Raw genomic sequence first — 18,558 nt, forward strand, 5'->3', positions numbered from 1 at the left:
AAAGGTCTTGCTGAACCCATTATTATTCTGGTGTGTTTCCCTGTGCGTAAGATTACTTTTAAACAAGATATAAAACATCACGGTCATTATGGTATGTCAGTGTTACTCACAGTAACTGTTGCTCATGGAAAATATATATATATATATATTTATATATATATATATATATTACATATTTTTAGATAGGCACAATACAGCTGGCAGGTGGAACAATAATGGGCCCAGTGCAGCAGCTTAAAATGTCAAAATGTTGTGTCTAAAAATTTTGTGTAGCCTGACCTAAGCCAAAAGACAACAGCCCATGTACGTTGGTCTGAAAAATGCTTGGAATGAAGACTAGCTGAATTATTGGAAAAATGTTGTTTAAATAATGCATTCCTACTTTGTGGCCTTTCCATAGTTACATTTAAATAGTGAATTTCACTTTTGGTTTCATATGGCTGTGGATGCACAGTACAACATATCAGTATCCTCACAATTGTAAACAGCATACAAAAACGGTTTGCATTACCATTTTTCTTTAATTATCTCTACCCACGACAATGGAGAGAGCCAGGTGTGCTGAATTCTGGATGTGTGGAGCTGAGTGTATTGGTGTGTGAGTGGAGAGAGCCAGGTGTGCTGGTTCCTGGATGAGTGGAGCTGAGTGTAGTGGTGTGTGAGTGGAGAGAGCCAGGTGTGCTGGTTCCTGGATGAGTGGAGCTGAGTGTAGTGGTGTGTGGGTTGAGAGAGCCAGGTGTGCTGGTTCCTGGATGAGTGGAGCTGAGTGTAGTGGTGTGTGAGTGGAGAGAGCCAGGTGTGCTGGTTCCTGGATGAGTGGAGCTGAGTGTAGTGGTGTGTGGGTTGAGAGAGCCAGGTGTGCTGGTTCCTGGATGAGTGGAGCTGAGTGTAGTGGTGTGTGAGTGGAGAGAGCCAGGTGTGCTGGTTCCTGGATGAGTGGAGCTGAGTGTAGTGGTGTGTGGGTTGAGAGAGCCAGGTGTGCTGGTTCCTGGATGAGTGGAGCTGAGTGTAGTGGTGCGTGGGTTGAGAGAGCCAGGTGTGCTGGTTCCTGGATGAGTGGAGCTGAGTGTAGTGGTGTGTGGGTTGAGAGAGCCAGGTGTGCTGGTTCCTGGATGAGTGGAGCTGAGTGTAGTGGTGTGTGGCTGGAGAGAGCCAGGTGTGCTGGTTCCTGGATGAGTGGAGCTGAGTGTAGTGGTGTGTGAGTGGAGAGAGCCAGGTGTGCTGGTTCCTGGATGTGTGGAGCTGAGTGTAGTGGTGTGTGGGTTGAGAGAGCCAGGTGTGCTGGTTCCTGGATGAGTGGAGCTGAGTGTAGTGGTGTGTGGGTTGAGAGAGCCAGGTGTGCTGGTTCCTGGATGAGTGGAGCTGAGTGTAGTGGTGTGTGAGTGGAGAGAGCCAGGTGTGCTGGTTCCTGGATGAGTGGAGCTGAGTGTAGTGGTGTGTGGGTTGAGAGAGCCAGGTGTGCTGGTTCCTGGATGAGTGGAGCTGAGTGTAGTGGTGTGTGAGTGGAGAGAGCCAGGTGTGCTGGTTCCTGGATGAGTGGAGCTGAGTGTAGTGGTGTGTGGGTTGAGAGAGCCAGGTGTGCTGGTTCCTGGATGAGTGGAGCTGAGTGTAGTGGTGCGTGGGTTGAGAGAGCCAGGTGTGCTGGTTCCTGGATGAGTGGAGCTGAGTGTAGTGGTGTGTGGGTTGAGAGAGCCAGGTGTGCTGGTTCCTGGATGAGTGGAGCTGAGTGTAGTGGTGTGTGGCTGGAGAGAGCCAGGTGTGCTGGTTCCTGGATGAGTGGAGCTGAGTGTAGTGGTGTGTGAGTGGAGAGAGCCAGGTGTGCTGGTTCCTGGATGTGTGGAGCTGAGTGTAGTGGTGTGTGGGTTGAGAGAGCCAGGTGTGCTGGTTCCTGGATGAGTGGAGCTGAGTGTAGTGGTGTGTGGGTTGAGAGAGCCAGGTGTGCTGGTTCCTGGATGAGTGGAGCTGAGTGTAGTGGTGTGTGAGTGGAGAGAGCCAGGTGTGCTGGTTCCTGGATGTGTGGAGCTGAGTGTAGTGGTGTGTGGGTTGAGAGAGCCAGGTGTGCTGGTTCCTGGATGAGTGGAGCTGAGTGTAGTGGTGTGTGGAGGGATGGAGCCTGGTTTTGTGATGGTGTGGCTGGTGTTTCCTGTTGTGGTGACTGGTCACACGGCACCAAATGTAAGATGAAGTTCTCTTCTTGAGGCAGTTGGTCTGGGTTGAGTCTTGTCCAACCTATAAATGGACATGGAACACACACAAATATAATATATAACATGCAGTTAGGCCAAAGTGAAAATAAATGCAACCCAAATCAACCTAGACGGTAAAAAAAGATGGATTTTACCCACAGGATTCTGAAAGGCATGGGGCAGAGGAGTCAAGGAAGAATGGAGAATGGGTTAGATATGTGTTCTTTCAACAGCTGTTAAGTATTGCCATTATTGTGTCACAGTCTAAGACGCAAAGAACATTGTCATCCATTGTAAGCTTTGTGCGACCATCAAAATGTTTACAATCACTAACAATTCTAAATCTAATTTATTGAAGCAGCCATGTAGAACTTATAAAAAGAAACGTCAGTGCTGGGGGTGTAGGATGCTACTGCCAGTGATGCATGCACTCGTCAGGAGAGTGGTATTAAGCAAAGTTGAATCTTCTGTAAAAACGCTGAATACTGCTCTTATAAATACATGTGCAGAACAACATTAGTTCACAAATCGGAGTTGACTTGCTTTATTTTTTATTTCAGCCAGTGATGTTAGGAAACGTTATGTTTTGTAAAAAAACATACTCCATGCTGCTCTTATCAATATGCTATTAGTTAAATAGCATTAGATAGCTATTAGTTGGGACAGTTTATTATTTTTAAATATGCACATTGCTTCTCTGTATAGCATCACCTGGTCGGAGAGGCAGCAATGTGTAAAGTTTGGCTGATTGTTGACTCCTAATGTTAATTATTGTTCCAGTAAAGTGGATTCATTTCTAAAATAAGCGGACTAAACAGGTTATTTGTCACTTTTTAGAAAGGGGCAGGGTGCGGGATAGTAAAAGTAATATAGTAACGTGACAAGTAACGTAACTAGTAACTTTTAATTTCCTGTAAAAAGTATAGTAATATTATAACTTTTACAGGAGTAATTCCTGAGTAACTTGCCCAACACTGGTTGTGGTCTCAGTGACTTTCATGCCGTAAGGTTCTTATTTGCACATCCAATCTCTATTCGCAGTGGCACAAGTAGTAGAATTACTTTTGACTCCCATTGGTTTTAAAAAATACATTAACACAAGTTAGTCTTAAAGGGCAAAATGAGTAGGATTGTCTCGTGCTGTTTAAACACGATTCACTTCGGTTACATTCTAAAGCACAGATAAACTTGACCGGTTGACCCCACCTCCACAGAACCCTGTTGGAAGGAGCCACATTGGCGGATTTTTTGTGAATACAGCCAAAGCCACCATCAGCCTTTAATATAGGTCTGCTATAAGTGTGTGTGCAGCTCAGACAGAGACAGAACACAGAGGAGAGAGATGGAGACAGCAATGTAACCTGGTTTCTGCTTTACTATAGAGTCAGAGTCCCGTCTTTTATTTTATGAGAAACCACAGGAAGTCCTGTTTCCCATTTGCGCTAGCTTCCCAGCTGAGTGTTTAGGCCCAGTCAAAACTATGCAGCCTCTATGCAGGAAAAACCCTGCAAAAGCTTATCGACATACAGCTGTGTGAATTTAAATAATCAAAGTACTGACATTTTTATTGATTGGATTTAGCTGGAGGTCACTAATTTAGCTTTAGCACACTTCCAGGCTGGTCATCTGGCTGAAATGCAAACTGTGACTAAATAAGTCTGCTGGTGGTCTTGTGCCAAAGCTTTCAGCATATTTGATTTGACAGTGAGTGTGACTCATTAAAAAGTTCAGCCTCAATGGCGCTCCCACTTTAGCTGCGGATTTCAAAATTTCCAATAACTTAAAACTACCAAGCAGATAGAAGTGATGTATTTTAAAGCACAGGTGACCCCTGCCATCATCCCAAAGCAATTTTTGTTCTTGTTTTCCACAATACCAGCTCTTTAAAATGACTCTAGGTTGCAGCTAGGCTACAGCCAGATCAGAATTTCTAGTCTTTGCTGTTTGGAAAATGTGACAACACCAACAATTGTACAACGGATAGTGAATATATGCATGTGTATGCATTTCAAGGTTAAATAAATGCAACCTCACCTTCAACCATCAATTTGTAGATGGCATCCACATTGTCAAGGCATGTCTTCGCTGATGTGCTAAGGTTGGCATGCATTGGCAGCATTAGTTTAATTTGGCACTTCCCTGTCACCACCTTAGGAGGATGTGCAATCAGCAGCAGAGGCTTCATGCCAAGGGCATACAACTTCTCAAGCTGTAACAGAGAGGTAGAAAGATCAATTAGATATATACACAAAACTTGTTTTAGGTGAAGAGATGTCACTTTCGCTTTGTAATAAATCCATGTCACGAATCAATAGATTAAATTACGTGACAATTAAAAATTACGAGACCAACAGTCGCATAAAGTGACGGCATCAGTGTCACATTAAGTGACGGCATCACCGTTGATGGTTTCCTTTCGTCTTAATCCGACGACGAGGGATTAACATGAATGTCTATCTGACGGACCCCTGGCGAACTTCAGGCGTGTGCATGTGATTGTAACATGCGCGAGGGGTGGCGTGTGCATGACCTGTGATTGACAGTCAGATCTCACACCCCCCTGCGCTGATTGGACCCGATGATCCGGGAGCAGTGGATTTTTGCAAAACAAATAACACGCTCCAGAAGGGTAGGTGGACTTAGAAGCTCGGGTTTTTTTCTAAAACCACTTTATTAATGTTGTTCTGTCGGATTATAGTGTCGATTTCACTGAATATGATCAAAAAATTTTTGCCGACGGCAGCTTTAACTGGTGATTTTTTAGGACCTGCCCCCACTACTAAAAACAAACAAACAAAGGAAACACTGACAAATATAAGAAATCAAACCAAAAGTGAGTTAATGGTCATTTATCACTTCGAGAGCTCCTCAAACTGACAATCCTCAATCTGACAGTTCAGAATCACTGTCGTATCCATCCCAATCATTCTGGAAGTCCATACTTGTTCCAGTCAAAACTTGAGCATAACAGTCTCTTGCATGCTTCATCATTCTGGTGACTTCTTGCTTCTTTCTCAAAGTTAAGCTGAGGAAACCCTTGATCCCTTCTTCATTTAGAGCCCACAGCTCACCTTATGGGAGTAAAACAAAAAATGATCAGAAAAAAAATTACAATGTAGAGTATAGTATTACAACACATTACTTAAATACGTACTTTGCAATGCCTCACTGGAAAGCTGGGATGACATCTCCTTGAGTGTGTCTGCACGAGTGGAGAGAGATTTCCAATGCTTTGCCATCTCAGAAAGAACAATCTTCTTCTCCTCCTCAAGTCTCCTTATTGCCATCACAACATCAAACGCCTTCCTCTTGGTTTTCAAATCTACAGCGTCTGGGATACAGTTGTGGAAAATAAGTAAATTGTAAGTATGATTATTTTTCAAATAATATTTGAGATAATCTGGGATAAGGCATAATTGGTTTTGTGCCACTATGTGAATCAAACAAAATTGTCAACAGATTTGTGTACATACCACCATGTGAAAGTTGCCATGGCCAAACTGTCTCGTCAGAGAGAATGATGTCAAAGACGATTCTTTCTGTATCTGGAACCATACTGTTGTATTTTTCAACGACAGAGCTAAGAATGGCCTTCTCCTCTCTGATTTTGCGCCGAATCCGGGCCCGACCTTTGCTGCCATCAGTGTCTTTGTAAAGGCGCTGGGACCTTCTTTTAATGCTGGCCACCAGCACCTCCATTCTACTGGTCACCGCGTCAAGATCGGCATTCTTTTGGGATGTTGTTGCTGAGAAGAAAAGAAGTGTAAACATTTCACTTACATTTTCATGGCAGTAACTGAAACGAGCTAAGTCTCAGTGTAACACAGAACGCCACAGGGAAGTCATAAGGATTATCCCTCTTTGCTTCTTTTTTTTTCTTTATAAAAAAAAAGCTCCTGGAGGAAGGACAGGTGAGTCTCAATAATCATTTCATATTTATTAGCGTGTATAGGAAGTATGTAACAGGGTACCAAAGAAAATGACAAAGTAGCCAAGATGGGATCCGCTAACTGCAAGAAATGTCGGAAACACTTTATTTTACGGTGTCCTTGTTACATATGTTACATGAACTTAAAATAGTAATAACAATAAATTATGCATAATTACATGTAACTAACCCTCAACCAAATCCTAATCCTACCCTAACCCTATAGTAAGTACATGTAGTTAATTAATATTACTCTGTACTTAAATGTATAATTACACTGTGACAAGACAAGGACACCTTAAAATAAAGTGTGACCGAAATGTCCAATGTTCCAACTTTTGGACTGTGCACCATTCAGGTACTTTCAGGGCACTTTGTTTTGACATGATTTCCAGTGTGCATGCACTACATACTAAAATTTGGCATTTTAATTGCACAAGTACATGACCAAGAAAACAGTGTATGTATGATTTCATTTTAAAACAGTAATTACTTGCAGAAGCATGTCTCCCATTATTCTGCAGAACTGAGACATTGAAATAATAGTATAACTATCACCTTCTGCCCACTCCTTAATATCAGTGACCCAGCCCTCAACTTCAACCTGTGTCACTGCCAGCTGGATTTTCATGCTTTCCAGGTCCTGAAGTTGGCTTTCCAGGCGTTTTGTGGCCTTCAAATAACAAAAAAAGGAAACAAAAGAAAAATGTTATACCTACAAAAATATACAATAGAAGGTATTTACAATATAAGAAAATAACAATACTCATCTCTACCTTCTGATATCGGCAGGCAAGTGAAGCAGCCAAGTTATTAAACTTTTGCTGATTCCAGCGCATGGCCATCAGTGTGAGCATGTCTGTACGTCCTGCAAAAAAGAAAAAAAATACACGAATCTGTGTTGTACCACATGTCCCTCACTGGCTACAATTTTCTTGTAACACTTTCAATCTAAGTAGTGCAGTGTGTGGTTACCTTACCTGCTTTGGACATGTGCTTCGTGGTCACAGCAATCCTAGAGAGGAAGGCGTTACACTGCTCAACCTCCTCCCCAAGTGTCAATCCGGCCCCTTGCTGGTAAGCTCCACTCCATTTAACCTATTGAAGAAAATACTTAAAAGCTGCCAACATACCTTTGCAGGTGTTTAGGGACAGTTAATAACCTGGTAATGTTTTCTTACCTCGCATTTAAAATCATGGGCTTTGGCATGAAACACTGAGAGGAATGGTTTCATGCCCAGAAGGTGCTGGAGCTCCGGGCAGCTTTTTGTCACTTTGTTGAGGTAGGGCCAGTACTTGCAGGTTACATCCATGGCAAAAAAGCTTATTGACTTATTTGCCAGCTTGTTCTGCAGGTAGAGGGGGTAAGCATATATTTCTCCCCTGAACATGTTGAGAGCGCCGAGAAAAACTCCATGTCGACAGACCGCAAGCTCAAGTCCCTCCTCATCAATTTTACTAGAGGATCTCTGAGAAGTTTCCCTGGCAGCTGACCACTCCCCTCCACAGACACCTCTTCCAGAGACCTACAACATGGAAAAAGGTTGATATAAATAGTCAGGACTCACCCAAACAATGTCAACTGTAAAATGTTATTGGTGGTGTTTTTAGAAATATTATACAACAAGTTTACATGGTTGGTGTTGGAATGAATGTAATCCACAAATCGTTCTACTTCATCTTTTGCAATGAAGATGCCATCAAATAAGGCTTGTTCTTCAGATCTAAATGAAAGAAAGGTACACATTGACCTTCAATATGACACAGCAAAGGTTACTTTAACAACACTGCAAATTACACACATTTTGTAAGTACCTTGCTGCGTTCTTAAAGCGGTAGTGCTTGCGATTTCCGTCCACAGAAACAGCAAGCATGTCTGGGGTGCATGCAGGACAGATAAAATGCTCCTCCCTGCAGATCTTATCCACTTCAAATCTAACAGCCTCCCACTCCAAAAAGCTTTTTCTGAAGCTGTCTGCTGTGATCTTCCCAGTCTGTTTCAGAATAGTAAAACATGTCAACATAATTCACAGTTAAGTTAACTAAAGTGAATAAGGTCAAAGGTGACACCAAATCCTCCTGCATCGAGCCTCCACAGGCAGCCGCTCAGCCAAGTGCATCATTGGAAATCTTTTGGCTCTTTGTATGTCATGGACAAAAAACATCACGACCAAAGTCCCCCAAAAAAAAGACTCCCACAGCAAACTTAACCAATGTCTTTATGGACCTATTTGTTTTTTTCTGAATGCAAACTGCATGACTAGGATGTGACATCACTACTTGATCTTATACACAGGTCTAATGTTTTGAGTGATTGAGTTGATAAATTGCTCCAATACTTTTGTACATTTAGTGTACGAATTTAGATTTTTTACTGAGTGGTAGTTTTTACACAAAGACTTTGAATCTTAGATGATGTTCTATCAATGTATCGAGTATAGCTGAATCACTGTTTTGATTTCATCAACATGCTCCAATTATAATAATCAATGTGTTGATAATGTCACCATAGTCATTCTGCGATACACATCAATACTAGTACTAGTTGTTAGTGATTCCCACCACTCATACTCACACGGCCAAAGCGGACAGTTCGTTGATCAAGCATTCTTAAGAATGCTTGGCAGGACAGTCCTGGTGCTGCCATCTTCAATTCTTCATAAGAACAAAAAACATCTGTAGCGTACACAGTGGAAAAGTGAAGGGTAGCAGGCCAGTAGTCATTACGGACTAAGTCATCCACTCCAGCGCTCCATGTGGCTTTGCATGCCTCACATTTCATCTCAGGCATACTGAGATCATATCGTCCTGGAAAAATCAGGAAAAGTAGCCTACATTACTATCACCTATGTAGTACATTCAGAACTAATAAAACTTAAAATCAGACATCTGGCAGTCTTTCTCATTTGTCAAGTGCCTCTTTTGTGAGACAGAACGCAAAACTGAACATCCCTCCTGCCTATCCTGGGTCTTTCACAGGCGGGAGATGCACATAAGGTTATAGATGCGGGCGGGAGCGGGACTAAAACACATTATTGCGGAACGGTCCAGAATATTGCGGGAACGGGGGGGGGGGGGGGGGGGGCGCAGGACTGAAAATCCTGCCCAGCGCAGACCACTATAGGGAACGTTTGAATAGAAATAGATCAGGACACATTTACAAAGCCAATAGCACAGCCTTGTTTTTTTTTTATTCAAATAGGACAATGAAAAGTGTCAGGAAGCGAGTGGGAGAGCCCTATGGGGTGTAATCAGGTTAAAGTCCAACCCAGGTCCCTATGGGCACTTTGCCCAGAATGTGATATGGACGCTAAAGCCACTTGATCTGGAATGTTCCCTTAAGTTCATTTTATTCTTACCATTCATTGTAACCACAGAAACAACTTTTCCTGTGTTGACACTCAACGATCCCGGAGAACAACTACATATTTTTTTGGGCATCTCCAATGGCACAATACACACTGAAAGACACTTCATATGCAGGGATTAAAGACATGCATCATCCTATGTACTAGCTAGGAAGTATTCTGCAATCATTTTCTTTTTCTTTTTTCATTAATGATTTGAAAAGCTTTAAAGATAAAAGGTCATTAAGTGTGTTTCAGAGAAAGTACTCAAAAAATTCTCGTGAAGCCTATTATACTGTAAAGTTATTTAAATAAACTGAGAATGGGACTAGGGCTGCACAATATATAATTGCACTTTTTCTGACAGATAAAGCGATTACCATTTCCAATACGATTTTTGAATGTGTATGATTTGATTCAGTTCAATATTCCAAATGTCTCTTTAATTTGTGCCACCCCTGATAGGTAAGCACAGCCAGTGTACAAGACTATCACCCACTGACCGATTGAAGTTCACCAATCAGAGTTTTTGTACCCTTCACACACCCACCAACCAGAAGTTGCACAGTCAAGGAGGATGACGTGAATATAAAAGTCAAATGTCACAAATGATATTTGAAGATTTTACCATTAGGCAGTTGTGTTGGATCATATTGCAATTATGATTGCAATAATTGTGCAGCCCTAAATAAGACACTCAAAGAAATACAGCTTACAACACTGGGAAAGAGCCCTCTCCACGACACAGGTTGTTGGAGGCAATGGCTTAAAGAATCCAGCTATTGTTGCATCCCTGTTGTGGAAGACATGGTTTCGGTGTATACTGACATCACAATCAGCACAGAAGAATGGTTGTGGTCGGCAGTCACGACAACGGACAGCAGCTGGACTGCTGCCACATTGTTGGCAGATCTGAGTGTTCACATTTTGTTGTGCCACCATGGTATTCACCAGACAGGGTCTCTCTTTCTCCCACCTCTCTGAGAGTAGACTTTTTCGAGTAGACCAGTCTGAGGAAGCTTGTGGTGGTGCTGGTGCCGTTTCCTGATCATCCAAGTCATCACCCTGTGAGTGGTTTAGCTCTTCAAGGAAAGTCTCTGTTAAAATAGTACATCATATTTAAAAACAATTTTCTACACTATCTAAGTGTGCAACATGTTGTCGGTTATTCTGTCGCAAAAACATGTAATTTACATTCTAATTATTAGAATCTATAAACATAATGAACTAATAGACACAAAATAAAGAACATACCAACAGTATCAGGAGGACAGTAGTTGGTTATCTCAAAGCTGTTGTCCAACATCCTAGTATGAGAACCAGTCTTACGACTGTAGCTGTGACTAGCTGTAGCAGAAAATAAAACCCAAATCAACCTTTACAGCATTACAATTCCATAGATTTTGACAAGCTAATTTTATTCCACACAATGATACATACTTTTATTGGCCCAATTTCGTTGTCTATACCACTTTGGATGATCATGAGTATGTAATAAAAACCTCATATCTCATACCAGACACATGACTGATTCATGTATTCAATCCCAAGTGGTAAAACAATCTATATCTCCGTTTTAGATATATGTGAAAAATCACAGGAGTACTCCTTTAAGTAATATGACTGAAAAAAGAAAACTGACCCGTTTGGTTTCGGGATGATCTCGGTCTGTCATAGACAACATTTCCATCACTGTCTCTCTTCAGCCACCTGACAGGTTGATGGCTAGTGGATGGTGCTGCCTCCTGGCCTGGTTGATGGATGGTGGATGGTGCTGCCTCCTGTTCTCCCGGCATCTTATTGATGAAATCTTCCAAGATCTGGAGTTCATAATTTAATTTAGAATGTTCAACAAGCTCATCAAGCTCATTAAGGACCTGTTTGAAATTGGAATTGTCACTCATGATGAACAAGGACAAACAAAACAACACTAAAGGGATAGGGGGGAAGAGCAAAAACAACAGAGATCCAGACAGACTAACAACAATTAACTAGACAAAAGTGGCTCTTAAAAGTGCCTTTGTTTTTGCTTTGTAACGAAGCTGAGGTTTTGAAGTAAATGATGAAGAGACTAGGGAACCTGTTGAGAGAGGGGAAAGATAATAAATTCAGATTTGAAGATCATGCTACATACAACTACATAAATACTAAATAACTGAAAGGTTTAAGAACTTGAGAAAATGTTGGTCTAGTTTGCCCATGCTTTGGGCTGTGGTGGGGAGGTCTGTGGGTGCTTATAATATTAGGCCAGAATACTGTAGGGCTGGGTGTTGCCTGCAAACTCACAATACAATAACTCACTAGGTATGGACTGATCTTGACACTCATGTCTGATATTGATACCAACCATTCAAAATGCCAGTTTGGCTGATAATCAGTGCCATTTTTTAATCTGTTTATGTTATTAATTATACTTTTGTATTAACAAGGAAACACATTTCTTTAACTTTTTCCCTGTGATCCTTTTTATCAAATAGTTCCCTCAGCAGTCATAGTAGTTTAGAACACTAGCTTTTAATTAACACTGATTTAATTTCTTTAATTTAATTTAACTGATTTAATTTACACTGACTAGCATGTGTATAAATGGGCACAAAACACTGGGCAAAGAGCAACGACACACAACAACAAGAAGAATCCCAACGCAGACATACATTACAGCTAACACGGTATGTCTCAGTATGAAAATCTTACATTCCCCTATGATTGTACCTTACATGATAATATGCGACAAAAATGAACTTGAATTCAATTAGCTAACTTTGCTAGCCTGCACATTTGGTGCAGAAAGCTATATTTTTTATGTCTTCTATCATTTCTCGTCATAAAAGGACCACCTTACAAATCTAAAGTTTCTAAACACAATTTATTGTCCTGATCCAACAGTTTTTGATGTGTAAATGTAAGAAGAGTATCCATCTCTATTAATTAACCCTTCTACTTACCGATTGGAAAATCGCAATGGACCTTGGGATCGCCCATATGGTGACGTCAGCGTTATTCATTTAGAGGATTTAATAAAAATAATAATTTTTAAAAAATGCTTAATTGAACACAATCGTAGCATATTAAAATCAACAAACCTCCGATAAAAATACGTTATCCAGCATGCTCTAGATCTTACCTATGAGAAGAAAACGCTTAAACTGCATACTTGCACGCGCATTGGAGCGTTGTTAAACTCACCTTTTAATTACGTTTTACCTGCAGTTGAGCGTTGCTTTGGTCAAACTCACCTCTGAATGCCGTTTTACCTGCAGTTGAGTGTTGTTAAACTCACCGCTGAATGTGGTTGCACACCATGTGCGTTGTTAAACTCACCGCTGATGAACGCGCTAAACTTTTGAGGGCACTTTGATATCAGATTGCGAGGGTTTTTAAACATCAAACACCAGTTGGAGGGCCAGATAAAAATTATCTGGCTGCCGCCATTTTAATCGCCCTGGCATAGATCATTTTGGTAGCCTATTCCTTTTTATTTTTATTTATTGTTGTCTCGACCCACAAGGCAGACGGTGTGGTGATCGACCCAAGACGTCAAATTTCAACGCTGTTGAGTTCTATAGAAGTCTATGGGACTGCCCCGCACGTTGAAAAATGAAGCCGAAGGTATACCCAGTGCGTCAAAAAAGTGACGCCAGGGTCCCTTGGCCATGCGTCAGACATTTGACGAGTAGGGAGTGAGACTGTGTTGACCATTTTCGTACAGTTGCACTGAAAGTGACAGAAGTCTAAATGTTACAACTTACCCCATTTGCGGGGTTAATTGTAACAGACAGAGGGGTTAGTTGTAACACTTGTGTGAAACACACATCATTCAGTACTATTGTATCTGTATAGTTTGATATTGTTTGTGCATCTGTATAGATAGATATCCATACATCCATCCCTAATCCAATCATCATTCTGTTATGGATCAATATCATGGATAGAGATAAAGGAAAGGGCTGCACAGTTTTGCAATAAATAAATAAATAAATAAATAAAATCATCAAATATTGTAATTGAATTACATTTGTGTGTGGCAGCTGCATGTACAATTATTATTAATAATAATAATAACAGTAAAAAATAATAAAAACGAGCTTAAAATAAAATTTTAAATGGTTTATTGCATTAAAAACAGGCTAAACAAGTGATCAATGCATAGTAAACTAAAACAATTCATAATTCCAACATTGTTTGTGAAAGTCCACCAAAGTTAAATATATAAATAAATACTCAAACCTGAAACGTTGTGTGGCTCCCGTTTTCATTTGATTATCATTGTACACTTGGCGGCTTAGTTGTAACACTGTGCTACAACTAACCCCGCAGTGTAAAAAATATTTTAAGCCTAGCTTACAGTTGCTAGGAGTTGCTGACATGTTTCAAAACGGTGCTATGTTTTAGCCAACAAGACAGTGATTAATGTCAGATAAAGTTAGATGTGGTGACGTACACACCACACTCAGAAACCGAAAAAAACCTATGATGAAAAAATTTACTTGCATATAGTGTCAAAACACTCTTTGTCCAGTATCTTCACGAAATCTTATCAAAACTCTCCACAAATTCGCGGGAAGGCGTCTCCTGTCAGCAGGAGAAAAAGAGCGGAAACACAACCTGCTTGATCCTGACTAACTATGTAAAAGGTCCGCGTTACATTTAACCCCGCATTAGGTTGTGCCCCGCGCTCCCCTACTTTATTATCCGCAAGTAAATAACGCGCTAATTTTCATAGAAAATAAATATGTAACATAATTAGGTACTTTAGGTATTATTAACACAATAATGTAACACATGCAGACCACGGTTCTCAATCATGAGAATGAGTAGGCTAAATACGACTGTTTCTCCAGACTCGCGCTTATCAGTCATCCACAAATCACAGAACTTTCATAATCACTAAACCATAACGATTAATTTTATTAAGATTTAAAAACAAAAACAATTGGAAATTTGACTAATTATAAAATACAAATGTGTTACAAAATGAAGTGAAACTTGAAATTGTATATAATGTTTAAGTTAAAACACGCGGAATTCAAAATCAAGACTATTTAATGAATTTTAGTATAGAGTAGACATTTTGCTTTAAAGCACCTGCATACACCTGCATACACACAGGAGGACTAAATGGAAAAGCAAGTTGAAAAGATTGAAATAGTTTGTGAAAAAAGTAAAGGAAGATATTAACTAAAATTAACAGGGTTTAACAATTTAAGCATTTTACTCACATTTTACACACACACACAAAAATGTGTGTAAAAATGTGTGTAAAATATATATTTGGGAGTATGTGTAAATAAGAAGTAGGTCCCCTTTAGCAAATTATAGTCATATAAAGTCTAAAATATCTTAAAATGTTATAACAAAAGCTTTAACGTTAAGAGGTCCTAAATGTTAGGCCTTAAAAACATAATTTGCAGAATTCAATAGCCAATTTAACTTGATAAAACTGAAATTAAGACTTTTAATGACCCACTGGAGCCCTGACTTACCAAACATGCACATCTTGAGCCTAGTCTCTTTAAAAGCTGTTTTCCTTTTTAGCTTTTTTTTTCCTTTTTTGCTCATTTTTTATTTTCTTCCCAGCCCAGTTCATCTGAGAGGCCAGCTCATTAGTTACACTACAGGCCAGCATCCTCCTGATGCGTGCATCCACTGATGCTCCTCCCACTACAGCAAAACGGCCAACCTAGTAAGGTGTCAGGAAAATATTTGCATAGAAAATGGATAGGTTACAAAAACAAAATGTCCTGTTAGAAAACTTTTTTTTAAATGTGCATGGTAGATATGCGTGTTGAATGAAAAAAACTTGCTTACCATCGCATGTCTGGCATCTTCACTTTCAAGAATCTGCTCAGCTGCTTCGAACTCAGTCAAGTCTTTTAGAGGGAGTGGAAGAGGTAGTGGAGAAGAAATTGGCAGTTGCCGTCTCAGGAAACCCTGGACCTCTAGACGGAGGGCTTTTACTTCTGACACTAGCTCTGCCAGTGTTTCTGCCATTTTAGAATTTGCGATGTCTTGAAAGGGAAAGCAGTTTAAAAAGTTAGATGTTTTGAAGCATGGCAGCTGGTTTGAGCTGGTCCTGAGCTAGAGCTAGTTGCTTAGGACCAGCACTTCACCAGCCTAAACCAGCTGCCATGCTTCGAAACATACCTAACCAGCATGTGTCTTTTTCAGCAGCATCCATTTACAAAATCTAAGACTGTATTAACTTTAATATGCTTTAAGATATACATTTAGTAAATTCCTTAATTACTTGCCTTTAATCATCTGCCTTGGATCAGGAGATTCCATTCTCTGACCTATAATTAGAAAACAAACAAAAATGTAAAAGAATAAGAATATTCAACACATGTATCAGGTACCAATTGGCAGAAATTAATTCTTACTATATGGGAGCAGACTTGGGAAATGTCCCTCTGATGGGCCTGCAATAAGGGAAAAATAATGAGGGAAAAACATAGCCATTAGGTTTTGAACCAAACATTGTAATTTTGGTAATACAAAAGTAACTAATCCATAACAGACAGATACAGGCAAAATTCTCAAAAGTCTGTAGATGTTCTTTTTAACTTACCAAAGGCACTCTGGTTTTCATACAGTGGGTCTAAAAATACAACAAATAATGGTTCTACAATATACTGCTTATGTATGTGCATTCAACATTGTTTTTGCAAATAGTTAACATTGTACATACTATAGTAATCTCCCATGCTGTGTGAAGGTGCTGCTGAAAAGAAGCACACAGAGTTGATCAAAATAAGAATACCAGCACTTTGTAAAAGCTGAAAAATGAATTTTTTTTTTTATTTTTTTTTTTTATCCCTGTAAAGCTACAATCTGTATTGTATAAAACTCAATATTAATAACGGCGAGTTGACTACACTGCTGTACATACAATTTCGTCCATTTTGTTGCATCTCATTGAAAGGCCAGCAATCAACTTGCTCATCTGCTGAAAGGAGACATGTTAAGTGACACAAGGTCAGGTATTTATTAGCAATATTGCTTAATATTTGTTTAGTCAAGACAAATTTATATATAAAAGCACATTTAAAAACAACAGTTGACCAAAGTGCTGTACTTGCAAAAAAGCAAAAACCATATCATGCAATTGGGACTGTGAGCTGATTGTATCGTTACGCCCTTAGTAGTTGCACCCCTTATTCACATACAACAAAGTCAGTGGCTAGCCATTTGCTAAAAATTTCAGGATAGTTACACAATGTAGCTTTCCACATCTTGGTAAAGTAGCCCAAAATGGATTACTGAATATATGGTGATATATAATGTTTTACATAAAGACCATATGCACTTTTTATCTAATGTTATCTAACAAATAGAATCTTATTGTAAAGTGTTTTTAATGCTACAATTTCCATATTTTCTTACAGTCATTTACACTTTAATATATGTAAATTTAATCTAAATTAAGCTTTGGTACCAAAATTGGCAGAGAACCATGGATTTTCACTGGTATTGGTACTGAATAATTACCAATGAAATTTTGGTACCATGACAACACTAAGTAGTACAATCCAATTTAGTAGTATATTTATAGGTAGTTTAGATTTTGGTAAGGTACCAGTGGGTAAAAGTTGATGAAAACTGGGCTCATGGTGATGCACATGGGCAGCTTTCACCTCAGAATGAAGAGGGTCACATCGGGCACCAGCAGCAGAGAGTCCCTGGACTAAGTGTAATCACAGTGAAAAAACACAAAATGCAATAATTAGAAGAATTGATTAATTTAGTCAAGGCAGTCAAGATTTTTGCTTGACTATTTACTTTACTGGTTTTGCCTTAAAATAAACAAGCACAAATGGAAGTGTTATTTTAATGTACGCAGGTCACATTAGTATATGAAACAATCTCATCCTGAAGTTACAATAGGTAGCCTACTGTTTCTTAAGGATTTCCCCATTCCACTGCTCGCACCAACAATTCCAGGTCCTGCTGTAGAGGAAGGAGTTAATTATTGGTGCCAACTAAAGCCTGGGACAGACACTGTATAGTCTATAGTCCTTGATTAACATCAGACTTGTGAAGAAGGAAAAACATATCATCATTAAAATGCTGAAAAGGTATTTAGGATTTTTAGACTTGGCCACACATTACATTAAGTGTGTGATTTTTAGGGTTGTCCCCTAATAGTTGACTAGAAGTGGCTTAGCCGACCAAAATTGTATTAGTCGATTAGTTGCAGAAAAAAACACCCTTGTGGCGAAGTCACGCAGTCAGTGAGTGACATATCGTTAATGGCGGTTCTTTGTGGTAATGACAGTGTTTCGGGGCAAGAAATCCAAATGTTCGCTTATCATCCATACCTCAAATAAATATAAATAAAATATAATCATGCAATTAGTCAACCAATATATACATATATATTCCTGAATATACAGACTACAATAACCATAAATAAATAAATAACTAAAAAAACACGATACCTGGTATCTCAATTCTTGGAGCTTTAGTAAATTTCTTCCTTTTAACCTCGGTGCCTTCCTCCTCTGAGTCAACATCCTGGTCATATATAGGGTTTGGTCTGAAATAAAGAATCAGACAGCATGATGGGCAGAATCGTAAATACAATTCTATCACTTTCTTTAGTATTTGTCCATTTAAATAACATTACTTCGACTTTCGTCTTTGTCGACCATCAAACTCCTCATCTGACTGAATATCAGTTGTGTCACAGTTGTCTTTTAAATATCTCTGCAGGCTTCTTTGTGCTTTGACATAAATATCTGAAAGCATTCAAAAGACACCCTTAAGAGGGAGGAGGGAGGGGGGGGGCCTTCAAACTGTACCTCTCTTTAACTCCTGCTACTGCTTCTACTACTACTACTACAAGTACTGTTAGACCTACCTGAAAATTGTTTTTTTTTATATCTATCTTTGTTCTTTGGTATTTATGTTGGCTTGTTGAATGTATATAGGCCTATTGTTATATTGGAATAATTCTGTAGTGCTAGGGAACTGTGTCAACTTGTGTAAAAGTTGAATGAGAACAAAGATGAACAAAAATCGTATGGGTTTGAAACGACATGCGGATGAGCAATTACTCTACTTACCACGACTAATTAAACGTCTCACTGGCTCATAA

General features: G+C 39.6%; 1 protein-coding gene and 1 long non-coding RNA gene across 3 annotated transcripts; both read right to left on the minus strand.

Moving 5' to 3' along the window:
- Positions 1 to 2,092: 2,092 nt before the first annotated feature.
- LOC143751812 (uncharacterized) lies at positions 2,093 to 7,461 on the minus strand. Of its 2 annotated transcripts, XR_013207307.1 has the most exons (8): positions 7,296 to 7,461; positions 7,095 to 7,212; positions 6,891 to 6,982; positions 6,673 to 6,787; positions 5,660 to 5,932; positions 5,341 to 5,517; positions 4,221 to 4,395; positions 2,093 to 2,229 (listed from the first exon to the last, which is right to left on the minus strand). XR_013207307.1 is itself a non-coding variant. In XM_077244578.1 (7 exons), exons 1-7 carry the CDS (start codon positions 7,425 to 7,427, stop codon positions 5,070 to 5,072), a joined length of 1,095 nt encoding a protein of 364 aa, XP_077100693.1. In that variant the 5' UTR covers positions 7,428 to 7,461; the 3' UTR covers positions 5,020 to 5,069. The 2 variants fall into 2 exon arrangements, 1 of the variants encoding a protein (XP_077100693.1); XM_077244578.1 differs by lacking the exons at positions 2,093 to 2,229; positions 4,221 to 4,395 and adding an exon at positions 5,020 to 5,257.
- A 3,013-nt stretch (positions 7,462 to 10,474) lies between these two features.
- On the minus strand, positions 10,475 to 11,351 carry LOC143753655 (uncharacterized). Its single transcript, XR_013207790.1, has 3 exons — positions 11,104 to 11,351; positions 10,716 to 10,808; positions 10,475 to 10,558 (listed from the first exon to the last, which is right to left on the minus strand). It is a non-coding gene; the product is annotated as an uncharacterized LOC143753655 (long non-coding RNA).
- Positions 11,352 to 18,558: the final 7,207 nt, after the last annotated feature.

This window comes from Siphateles boraxobius, unplaced genomic scaffold (genome assembly GCF_051911475.1).
Source record: "Siphateles boraxobius isolate OS27281-9 unplaced genomic scaffold, OSU_SipBor_1 1, whole genome shotgun sequence".
In the NCBI taxonomy this organism is placed as follows: Eukaryota; Metazoa; Chordata; class Actinopteri; order Cypriniformes; family Leuciscidae; genus Siphateles; species Siphateles boraxobius.